Genomic DNA, 12,971 nt, shown 5'->3' on the forward strand with positions numbered 1-12,971 from the left:
AACCCAATCTATAGACTCAATGCCTGTTTTTAATCTATCTACCATATCTAGATATATTTAATTTAATACCTTATGGCTTTACCTGAGTGCTTCCCGTGCTTTTCTGTCACAAATGGAACCATTCCCATTCCCCAAATTTCCCAAATAAAAGACCTGCATTTAAGAGATTTAACATTTAACTCCAATTGCCGCATTTCTTGACTGTTTCAAACCATTCCAACTTCAACATTTTCAACTCATTCCTATTTCCAAAATTTCAAATGAACAGATTTTTAAATATCCACCGTTACCTCCAATTTCCAAATTTCTTGACAATTTCAAAATGTTCCACTTTCAAACTCTTCAGCTCATTCCAATTCTCCAAATTACCGAATTTTCAAAATAGAAGCTCAGAATTAAAATATGTTTTTCAAAATTTATTTAACTCTAGCTTCAAACTGTTCATCTCATTTAAGTTCATGAAAAACCTTTTAAAAACAGAAATTTGCCAATTTCCTGTCGATCTGTGTCTTTTTTTTTGTTAAACCTTCCAATGGTGCTCCTGAATGAGTCGAAAATACAAATGTATGAACCTTGTCCCCAGGTTACATGTGCTTGGAAAAATGTTTTGAGTTTGAGCATCGTGAGGCTAACAGAAAAGTGTTTAATTTGTCTGAAGAATAATCAGGAACGCAACGATTACAAAGGGGGCCTTCAGACCGCCTGGTTCTAACACCCTAAAAGAAAAAAAACAACAAAAACATTCGAACGGCGTTCCAAGGCTCATCTGGCATGGAGATGACGTGCACATCCAATGCAAATGCCACAATGAGGGCTCTGATCCACTCCTAATCTCCAAATAATCACTTTTCTGTTTGATTCTTCTGCGATAATAAGAATGGATTTTTGAAAGCCGGGATGATTCTGGTCTGAGGATTATAAATTTGGAAGAAGCCAGAGTTTAAAAAAAAACAAACAAACAAACAAAAAAAACCAACAATGCAGAAGAAGTGATTAATTTAGGAAAATCCTCTAGATGGTTCTCTGTATTCTATATATACTGTACATACGTATAGCCTCGACTGAGTGACTGTTAAATTTGGGATCATTGCATAAGCAATACGCCAATCGACGGGGAAATTGGTGGTGATGTCCAAAGTGAAAACATCTCAAGGACCCGTGTCCTTGGGTGAATTCAGAGCCTCGTAGTTTGACAAACTCCTGCAAGCTAATTTGCCCAAATGAGATCCAATCAGAACCGGGCATCCTAAACAGATGGGCGATGCTGAATTATGAAGCTCCCCCCCCAATGCCATCTAATATGGGCAGGACAAGGTGTCAAAAGTTTGATGCGCATTTAGGACTCACCATTAAGTCTCCTGGTATCCAAATATTTTATATTAAAAAACTGTGTATGAATATGATGAAAAGATGAAAATATGTTTAGCCCTCATGCCTGAGAGAGCAAGAGAGTCATTAAGGGAAAGTCAGGCGATCTGAGTGAGCTCATTAATTAGTCAGAGGGGATGTGCTTTGTACTTGGAGACGACAGTAACAAAAGACGACATTATTTACTCCGGGCAGCACCGGCAAGAAAGCATCCCATTTTCACGTCAGTGGCATCCATTAGCGGCCCGCGACTGCTCCCCTCGCTGCTATTAGCATTTGTGGATGAAAAGGAGGCCTCGTCTCCTGTTTTGCTGACATGAAGTGCGTAATTATCACCCTGTGTACAACAGGCTGCCTATTTGCCTCTGTGAGATCATCGCGGGGTGGGGGAAGGTGGCAACGCAATGATCCACATCACCGTAGCTCCCTTTGGGGCGCCATAGTCAGCATCGAGCAACGGGCCCGTCAGAAGGGGGCTCCTGGCGCTCTTATATAATCGAAAAATATTATATATAAGTGCAGAAAAGGACTTCATTTTCCAAGCTACGTTGAGGGTTGTTGGGCACCTCAATTAGAAGCAACACACCTTCGCTAACGTGGAAACAATAATTGCAACGCATATCACAATTTTGCCTCAATTTGGTTTCCTGATAAGAAAAGAAATGGCTCTGGAGTGCAGTCACCAAACCTGAAGATGGGTGACTCGAGTCACGACTTGACTCAAGTCAGACTTAAGACACCAATTTGAGGACCTTGACTCCCTTAACTAAAAGCCTCGACTTTGGCTTGGTGTTCATGAAACTCGACTTGATTTAGGCTTGAACGACGAGTCTCGCCTGCTTACAGGGTTTTTTTTTTGTTTTTGAAAGAAAAGTAAATGTTTGATGAGGCGTGCAGAGACAAGCGTGCGTCATGGAGAAAGATCCTAAGATGATTACATTTGGATTTGAGAAGGACGTTTTTGATCAAATCGGAAGAACAGAATGGCAACGTGCAAGGTTTCAACTCACATACCAGAGAAGCAAGAACTGTCACTTTGATACCGATAAAGACAGGGAAGCTGACTTCGCAGTTTAATTCAGATAGCTGGTCAAACATGAACTAAGCTTCAGTTACTGTTGACTGATGACTAACCCAAGTGTTGACTTGACTCGACTGGGAACTCGACTTGACTTTCTTAATTTGTTTAAGCATGTTTGAAACTTGACGGTCAATACTTACTCCAATCTCTGCCAGTTACTACAACAAAAATATGAAACAGTGTTCAGTGACGGATTGTGTGAATATGTCCACGAATGCTAAGAATTGTTGTGTTTTTATAAAGGTGGCTCTTGAACTGGCTATCACTGTGTACCTCATCTTATGGTCAGCGACGGAGTGACTCTGTATGATGAGAAAGCGACCATATTCGTTTCATGTCATTCATTAAAATGACATATTTCCCAATCTAGCGATTTTGTTATTCCTCATGACTAGTGGTTAACATGTCTGCCTCACAGTCAAGCGATCTGTGTTTGAAACTCTGTCTAACATGCATGATAGGTTCTTTAAAGACCGTCGGACCATTGCGTGTGAGTGTGAATGCTTGTTTATCTATATGTGCCCTACGATTGGCTGGCAACCACTTCAGGGTATACCCGCCTCTTGCCCAGAGTCAACTGGGGTAGGCTCCAGTTAGCCTAGTTGTTCTTGCACCCTCTGACTGCATCCTTTTGCATAGCAGACGTGAAAATTTGTCTTGAAGAGTTTTGTCATATGACTCACTTAGTGTGCAGGATACGCTTCCTACTCAATTCCCACCGGGGACGAGGCACCGCCGCCAAGTTGGACACCCGAACCATCGCCACAGGAGAGCGCTGCGCCTTCCACGCCGAGTGAGCCGACTGTTGCCCGGGCAACCCTTTCTTGCAGATTTTAAACTTGGCTCCGACGTGGGCCTACGCCTGCGTCTCTCCACAATGAAGGAACAGGATTAAGGGCAAGGAGAAACAAACGCTCCAGTATCTGCAAGTATAGCGAACCCTTGGAAATAGGACAACTCGCATGACCTCAAATTTCAAGTCAAAGCTGCACTAGAGAACTAAACTGGATTTATGCCGCAGGTCTAAGTGCTTAATTCCAATTGAATACCATGTATGTGTATAATATATATGATATTATATGTGGATCTGCATGTTTACGCTGCATTTGCAACATAATGTATGTAAGAGGCATGATTCCATGATTCAATGCATATTTTTTTCTATAAATGCAACTACTATGGCTTGACGGAGCAAAAAATAAAAACATGAACAATCTGAATTGAACCAAACAGTGTAAATCCTTCTTTGCCATGTTTGTATGAAGTGTATTTTTATCTGTTTGCTAAACATGTTGTTGTGAATCTAATTTGCTATGTTGTCTTTCCTGTAAATTAAATTGTTGGTTCTTTGTTATTCTTTGGTTCTCAGTTATTCTCTTTGCTGGACTGTGTGGTGGCATCATACACACACACAAATAAATAAATAAACACCAAAAACAACAATATTACCTTCTGCAACAGATTTCAAAGGAACTCATGCCAGCGTCACACCGGCCTCAGGTAACACACTCCGATGCTTCTTGGCAGACAACAGATAAGTCATTTGCATGGCTGCTCGATTGTGCTTGGACCCTGTATGCAGCCTTAATGGGATTTGAGAAAATGTGGGCCAAAGGAAATTTGAGGACCAACCGCCCCAGTGAAAGCCGGAGGGCATTAAAAGAAGACACAGCGAGCCTGTGTGGGCATCAAGTGTCTCATTGCACTCTACTACTACTTTTTTTTGTTGTTGTACTTGACGTCTACTTTGCACTTGCACTCAGGTCATCACGTCGAAATGTTACCAAATATAATCCTTGTGTTGTTCTCCAAGCAATTAAGGCAGCTGGCCCGTGTCCAAACACAGCTGGCCGGCGATGCTTTAACTTGCACGTGGGTCACGCTTGTGGGCTGACAGCATCACAGCGAATAAGTCAGGAAGGAAGACCGCCGAATGCGGCATTTGGAGAGCACGACGCCTACAAAGTGACTCACGGCTGCGATGTGTTTTTCGCGGTGCGGTGGAAGCGAGTCCGCAACAAAACCCGAGATGTACGACTTTTGTTAAACAATTACGTGAACTAACTCAAGTGTACGACCTAGAAAAGCACTGTATAAATCAGATGAATTATTAAGACCCAAGCACTGTGTTTACTGTTATTCTTTTGAAGAATGAATTGCCTTTCGGGGCGGCTTCAACATGGCCAAAAACTGACCAATTTTTGCAAGAGCATGTGTCCTGGTAAAAAGGATATGTATTATTAGTGGTTCCCAGCAAGTTAGAAATAATTAGCTCACGAAAGCAATTTTACAAATTGACACGAAATTGGGTGGACATTTCTATCGGAATAGGGTGCGCGAAAAAGTGATCACTAAGTCATCGGTTTTGTTTGGAAAGTGCAATTTTGGGTGAATTCCACAGCTTGTAATGGGAAGAAATCCTCCTATCATCATCATTATTATTATTATGACCATTTTGTCTCTAATGTTTAAAAATGCGCCGTTTATTTAGTAAAATATGAATCTCACTTTGTGGAAAAGGCAAGCATGAGGTCAAGTTTGTACGTCCTTACATTTTACTTTGCAGAAAAGACCTCATTCACCAGTGGGAATAAAATGGAAAAGTATTCAATATGAGAGAGACCCAAATCCTTCAGTGTTATCTCTCTTGTTCCGCACATAAAGTTGAAGAGCGATTTGATTAATTGTGGCTTAAAAGGTTCTCTAAAGCGATCAGCTTTATCTTGACGTGCACGCTCGCTTATTCCGACTGCAGTCTGCAAGCATCGAAAATCCTCAAACGGAATATGTCAGGATGCAGAAGCCGCCGGCGTTGAAATATTCCGTCTGAGCGCAAGTGGTGCTGATTGGCTGAGCTTCGATGAGATGAAGTATTCCCCAGGTGAGTGTCAGCCTGGGTTCCACTGGAACTGGAGGTAAATCGAGAAGTCAACAGTATTTAGTCAAATAAAAGGCCAAGATGAAAAGAAAGTTTGGCAGTAGAGTACGAGCCGCTGATTTATAATTTATCGGCGGTGATGCTGAGTCGAGGCCACCCGAGAGACGGCGGGGCCGCTTTCTGCTGCTACCTCGTTACTTGCCTCGTGAGAACGCAGCCTTCACAATCTTCTTTCATGAAATGACCTAGGCCGTCGCATGATGGAATGCCGTCAGTGATACGCAGGTGACTTCCTCCTGACCTTGAGGAGGTCGACTCGCTCTGTAATGACCTCAGACAGAGCGGAAGTAGGAAGTATCCGAACAACGTACTCCTGTTCCCTCGTTAGACTTTAGACGTGTCTGTATTGCAGTATTGTGACTGCATTAGTGTCAATTTACGACTGGGTCATCACAGTATCGCTTCTCTAAAGTGTCACAAAATTAGTATTTGGTTGGATGACAGTTTCAGATGTATTATAGTATTATATAGTACAGCTGATTGTGTTACAGTTACATCTATATTACAGTGTTACTTTGCAACTGTGTCACATTATTACGATACTGTTGTGTTGGAGAAGCTACAGCGTACTAAATTATTACTTTACGAGTATGAGACGATACGGATACCGATACCGAGTACCGATACCACTAGTATTTTTGATATATAAAATTTCAATTAATACCATGACCGATAATTGTAAACATAGACCTTTCTTTCTTTCTAATGCACATTATAATTTGGTGAGGTGTCAAACTGCAGCAGTGTAGCGCCAACTACTGGCGAGGAGGACTTACTCGTATTTATTTTTTTGCCTTCAGTATCAGTGACTGCTGTATTAGCAGCCTTCATGCGTACCTTGAAATAATAATACTATAATAATAATACCGGTATCGTCCCGATACCGATACCTGGTATTGGTAGTTGCCCATCCCTATATGTAACCAACATTGTACATTAGACTACATTACAATTTACTCAACAACAGAGGAGATTCCTTGAAAACTGGTTGCGCGATCAGATATGATTGGTTATTTTTGGGGATATTTTATTTTATTGTGTTTTTATTGATGTTGTTGCCATTTTTTTTTTTTATATAAAAGGTGTGTTTTCCAAATAAATGGAGAAAAGATCTGAGAAAATTGCCATATTAAGGAATAATACGACATCAGAATAAAATTTGGTCCATAAATATATTTTGTATCATCATAACATATGATTATATTTATGATTTTTTTTTTAAATCAATGACAGCATATTGTATATCATTTATATCATTTCATTCCCTTAATCAATGTGAATTGATAATGAATCGACTCAATAAGCAGTATCGACAATGGAATCGTAATTTCGAATCAATTCCCATCCTCAGTTGCGGTACAACAGAAGATCTGGAAGCAGCGTTGCCTCATGTTGCCTGTGTCACAGTATTCCTGTGTTACCGCACAAAAACGTCACAGCAATACTTTACTCTGTCTCACGTGTGTTACTGCACATGGGTCACGGATTCAGTTTGCACTTGTGTTATTGTTCGACATTGTTATGATAGGACTGTGTCAGTTACTATAAAAACCAAGTGATTATAAATGACCTTTAGAATACTTGTGTGTCACTGTGACTCAGCCACATAGTGACACTGTGACATTGTCGTATGGCGGCGCACGGTCACAGTACGAATGTGTCCCAGCGTGAGCGACCGCATTACGGGCGCATCGTCCGAGTGATCGTAGCGTTAGTGGACAACTATATCACTGTTACGCCAAACCTGTCACAACGTGACGCTGGTTCGGGCTCTTCCTGTCATTTTTCCTGCCAGCGTTCTCCAACACGTTTATTTGAAATGCAACATGTTGCAAAAAAGGAGAGACATCAAAATACTTCGAGGGTGTGTTTGCGAGGAATGGAGTCAGCAGGTAAATAGAAGAAACCAACACAGGGGATGAATCGGAGGGGAGGCCCGGGGGGCCGGGGGGCCGTGCAGCCGTGCCCTCGTTTCCAGCAGCGAGTCCAAATTGTTTTTGTGTTTTCCAACAGACCTTCACAGCGGATGATTGCTGTTTGTTTTCTGCGAGAGCAATTGCGCTGAGACTTCAGTCCAAAACACAGATTAAGGTTTGTTCCGTCACCTTAAAAAGCGGTTACCGTAACCGTGGTAACGGCGCTCACCAAAACTTAAAAGAGGAGCCAAAACAATGGGTCTGAATTTCTCATGTAAAAGCAGGCGAGCTGCATGAGAGTTCAGCGAGATCACGTTGAGCGAACAATCAGATGTTCCAAAACCAATCAAATAACAAAAACAACAAACTTCACGAGCCAAATCATGGTTACATGATCTAATTCTAATACAGTAATCGCCCACTACTTGCCCTAACATAACCGACGACACCCACAAAAGTTAGAATTGCCTAAATTAATACTGTAGTTTAAACTGTAAATATCAAAATATCTGTACAGGCATTATTTTAAGTCGTACGCAAAAAAGGTAAGTCAACCACTGATCTGAGTAAAAGGTAAAAGCAATAAAACAGCCAGTCTTAACTTTAGGATGACAACAATTGTTTTGTTTCACATGCACCACTCATCAGCCTCATTAAGAGTCCCGCTGTTCTGACAAAGATAAAGGTTACTGTTATTGAGGAGTTTTAGTCATAAAGGCAAGAATCCGACAATGCACATCAGCGAACACACGCGTATTAATTTCATGCAGCGGTTTTATGGCCCAGAATAAACTCCTACCGGCATACGTTGCTTTTTTTTCCCCTTCTTCTTCTTCTTCTCCCCAACAGAAATTTAATTATTGGCAGCAGTTGCACAGCGTAGTGAAGCGCTCGGGACTTTAATAACCGTTGACTCGCCAGCTGTGAACTATACAGCCAGGGACGCCTCCCAAGCAGCTGGCCAAAGTAAAAGGCCGAGGCTTGACATGGCAGAAGAACTGGCACACGGGAGACCGGTTTCCTTTGTCGCAATAAAAGTCCTTATTAAATGGTTCGCTCACACTGAGGTACAAAAAGTACTCACATCCTGTACTTGAGTTTTAATTGATTGTACATTCCAAAATACAACCCTTTAAACTGGTAACATTTAGTATTATAGTGAAGCAACAACTCCATTATGAGTAAGTCATGCAATGAACGTAGCAGCCGAGGCTAACATCAGCTTGTTTACAGTGCTAATGCTAGCTTAGCATTGCTAGCGCTGCTACTTTGTTAAAGAGTCATTTGCGTTCTCTGTGAGTTTGACAATTGCGCTCGAGGGGGCGAGGGATTAGTGAAGCGAGGCTACATTCAAATCTTGCTAACAGTTTTAACACTTCAAACTCCCCCTTTAAGTAGAAGTACAGATACTTGTAAGAAAAAAGATCCGTTTTTAGTTTAGTTTCCCTCTTTTATTAACTTACAATGTGCTAGCATTGAGAAGCAAAAAACAAACAAACAAACAAAAACCATGTCGCATGCTTTTTTTAAACCAAGTACAAGCTCGTGTTGGCTCGACTTGTTTCCTTTGCTAATGTTGAGTACAGACGAACAAAAAATTAGCTAATAACTGAAAAATAAAAGTTGTGTAGCTGTTAATTTTCAGATGACAGATATTTATTTATTTTATTTTTTAATTTTTTTAAAACTCCAGAACCACCGCCGTACTCACCCGATACCAAACGATTTCCCGGAGTCTCCCATCTGTCTTGAAGTTACACTTGAGAGTCACGGTCTCGCCCACGACCACGGGAGGCAGCGGCTCGATGGTGACAGTCAGATATCCTGCCAAGGCACAGACGCACGGAACAATCACACACACTTTAATCTGGAACTTGAACGAAAACAGTCGTGCCGCCACAAGATGTTCATGGATTTTAAGTGTGTAACGCAAAAAAAGAGGCGGCTAATGACTGATTTCCGTCCCATCTGGTAAAACCAAGTTGTGCCGCGCAAACGGCAAGTCGGCCACCTGTGCGCAAAGACGTCTCGAGTCATCCTTCATAACAGGCTAACTGTTGGATGCAAATGACACTATTCCTGTGTTTATTAGGAGAGGCCGCCTCTATAAAGTTTCTGTGGGGTGCAAAAAAAAAAAATGGACAGCTTGCTGTTTGGTGAAAAGACATCTCAAGAAGGACCACTGACATAGCGGAGTTTGATGCAGTCGGCATGGGATTAATTCCCATTGATGAGCTTCTGAGATTGACTAGAGGAGGAGAATGGATGGATGGCAAATTCTGCATTTTCTTCCAGAATAAAAGTGGCACTAGTTATTTGCTTGTTTCCAGACTAATACTGTCATGTTCTGATCTGCGCTTCAAACAGACGGGACATTGTGATTTCACAGGAAAGTTGGAGAAGTGTTGTAAAAATGTATTAAGTGTTGCATATTGATATTTTTCGCTTTACTACGTAGTTAAATGATAGTCGGCAACATGTTCACTGTCACCACATACATAAATGAATATCATTATCAGTACATGTATACATATAAATGAAAGTCATTTGACCAAATTAGTTCATTCAGAAGTGTGCATCAAACTGGTAGCTATCGGTACCCGAAAAGTAGCTCTCAGTTTTAAAAAGGTTGGCGTGCGCTGCGTTAGAAGTTCTCGGTGAGTCGCACCTAGTGGCAAGCTTCAGTCTCCACTGATGCATGTCAACAGCAGCGCTCCTACTGGGAAACGACAGTAACAACCACAGGGAGTGAAAATGCAAGAGAATATGTGTTACACCCCACTGTCTGCAGCTTTCACTCGCCCGGGAAGACTTTGTATAAAATCGGCGATTGTGTCTGTGGTATTTGTGAAGTGATCGGTCAGTGATGTTGGACCTGCTGGCTTGGGATCGTAAGAAAGTTTAGAAATGCGATTACAGTACAGGCCATTATTTCTACCCTTTACCAATTGGTGTTGCGTTATAAATGACTGAAAAGGCTGATTCGTCAGCCTTGACGAGTGTTAGTTTGGAAGTTCAAGACAAGTCACATTCCTGAACCAAGGTGAAAATCCGTGACAGAGAGACCAGAGAGATTTTTTTCATTTAGAGTTTAATCCTTAAAATATCCCTCCCACGTGATTTCAACACATTTAAACCGATTAAAACACTGTTTGGGAAAATTCAAAAGTTATTTCAACTCCTAAAAAAAAATTATATGTTCCAACGGACTAATCTCCAATACCCCTGGTATGACTGCGATAGAAAAACTCCGATGTAGACATACGTAGACCTTAGGATTCAATGCAAAACTAAGAGCACAGGTGACCTTGATAGATCGTCTTCAACCCGATACATTCAGTTGCTTGCCAGCTAACAGTAGCACCGATGCTCAGCGTTACATTCCGGCTAACCGTAACCAGAACACGGTAAAGACAAACCACAGAAAACCATGCGCCCACGTACTGAAGATCACTAGCAGCGTGTCCGTCACGTCAGCGCAACCTTAAATGTGCTCATTAAAGGATGTTAATTAAATCAGCGGCGTTGAGGGCTCTTCTCTCTCGAGTCAAGTTGAATGGTTAAACCTTAGCTCATCATCCGCTTTGAGAAAATCCCCAACACTTGACACAAAGCCACAAGCGGAGCAGTCCGGACTCGCGAATGTTTGCCTTGGAAGAAAACGTGCTCATCTTGCATGTCCGGAAGATGATAAAGCTTACTTTTGATTGACATGGTCAAAAAGGTTAATTTGTCCAAACTTAGCAATATGATCCTTGTAACGCCAGAATTGCCGTAGTAGGTCTTGTATTGGATTGAGTGAGATTGTCCTACTATTGTGGTATGTGAGACTAGGGTACAATATTTTAAAGGTCTACTGGTTTACTCATGCTGGTGAAGAAAGGCAATTCGGTGTGACGCAGGGGTGGGGGCCCGGAGGGGAATGTAGTTTCGCCAGTGGACGAAACTCTGCAGGAAAGGACGGGGAATTTTCAAAAGAGCAAATTGCACGGATGCTGCACTCGTCAGGGCGCTTCACGTCTCGAGGAGTCGCGGGCTGCGCTGGGCGAGCTCGCTGTTCCCACGCGAGCCAATCGCGGTCACGTTATGAATTTCATGCGCTGTAATTGCTGCGTTCCTCCCAAACAAACCGTGCTTCTCGTTACACCCAGGCTAAAAGGGGACCCGTGCGGGTGGGAGAAACGGCAGCAAAGCTCATGCTTTCCCATCAGTTTCCCCCAAAACGAGAGCATGAAAATGGGCAAGATTTGTACTTATCGAGAGGACATTATTTAAGCAACTGCATTGAAACACCAATCTGCACAAGGGAGCGTATCGGGACATGGTACACACTGCTACATTGTGAAAACGGTACCAAACAAATCACGCGAGGGACTTGCTTCGGCGACCCCAAATGGGACAGGCTGAAAGTCGCAACATTTAAATACCAATTTATTAGTGCAGTTAAAGACACAAACAAAAATCCACTTATCTTCATATTAAGTCCATTTGCAGGTGTGGAGTGGTCAACCAGAGAGTGCGAGGCATTTAATTGGCACATATTAGTGGCTCGCTGGCATCTGACTTGTTTTCATCCGGAGGAACAACAACATCTAATGTTCTTCATCCCATTAATAACGGTAATTTGCATCCGGGCAAATTGCCGCGGTTTTAAATAAATCATCTAGAATATATATTATAATATATATAAAATAATAAAATAAGAGTGACTGGCATGAAGGTGCGCTCACCTTAACAATCAATCCAAACCATGGTCGCATCATCATGCTCATTCATTGAGAATGCAAATGTTGAAAGACATATGAACATACAAGAGACTGCATGAACTACTAGTCAAAAGTCCAAAGTACATAGTTTCACACATCATCGATTTGATCTGAATGACGTCAAAGCGCAAACTCTGTGTTATGGGAATAAACCAAGCTTTAACAAAAGCCTTTATACCGAGTTACGCAAGCGTGCTCCTTTCATCACTTGTCATTCGCAAGACTTCGGGCTCAGGTGTGTGTGTTGCGGCCCGAACAGAGAAAAAAAAAGAAAAAAAACTTCTTTGTCAGTCGGTGTTGGGGAGGAGCGGTGTCAATCAAAAGTCCAACAATGACACAGTAATCCCCGCATATTTGCGGTTCACTATTCACAAACTCACCTTTCCCCAAGACGCCACAATATACCACCAAAGCCTGCCAAAAAAAGGAATTGGTATCAAGGAAGTATGTTGAACGGATACATCTGGACTGCAAGACAAGCTTTGTACGTCGGGTTTTAGCCTGGGTCGTTAGCAGAAGTTATAGAGAGGCCTCGCCATGTGTGCATGTACACGTTTTTTTTTTTCATTTTTCATTTTGAAAATTTTTTGCACAATTTAAAACAGTTCCCGGGTGTCTCAATAACATGTATGTGGCACCATCGAAGCCAAAATTCCAGAGCCAGCGCTGTCAACATAAACACATGCGCGCTCACACAGAGACAACCAATCAGAGCAAAGGGGGTGGCCGGCTTACCCAAATATGGACAAAGCGGATACAAAACTGGGTCAAACAGATGTAGCTGTCAGAGGGGCCTTTTCTGTACACTTGTATGACAAAACCAAGGTGTTTTTATTTTTTTTTTTAAACACAATTTACACTTATTTACCAAGTCCATGTTAGAGAGTCACTATGGAGGTCTA

The 12,971-nt window shown here is 41.9% G+C and overlaps 1 protein-coding gene across 2 annotated transcripts in view; it reads right to left on the bottom strand.

The window, feature by feature from the left end:
- The window catches only part of igsf21a (immunoglobin superfamily, member 21a), a 166,459-nt gene that overhangs the window by 103,987 nt on the left and 49,501 nt on the right, over positions 1-12,971 (bottom strand). For both annotated transcript variants that reach the window (XM_061785727.1, XM_061785726.1), the window contains exon 2: positions 9,015-9,127. In XM_061785727.1, the coding sequence (XP_061641711.1) occupies positions 9,015-9,127 (113 nt within the window). The remainder of the gene's footprint in view (positions 1-9,014; positions 9,128-12,971) is intronic.

This window comes from Phyllopteryx taeniolatus, chromosome 9 (assembly GCF_024500385.1).
Source record: "Phyllopteryx taeniolatus isolate TA_2022b chromosome 9, UOR_Ptae_1.2, whole genome shotgun sequence".
Taxonomy (NCBI): domain Eukaryota; kingdom Metazoa; phylum Chordata; class Actinopteri; order Syngnathiformes; family Syngnathidae; genus Phyllopteryx; species Phyllopteryx taeniolatus.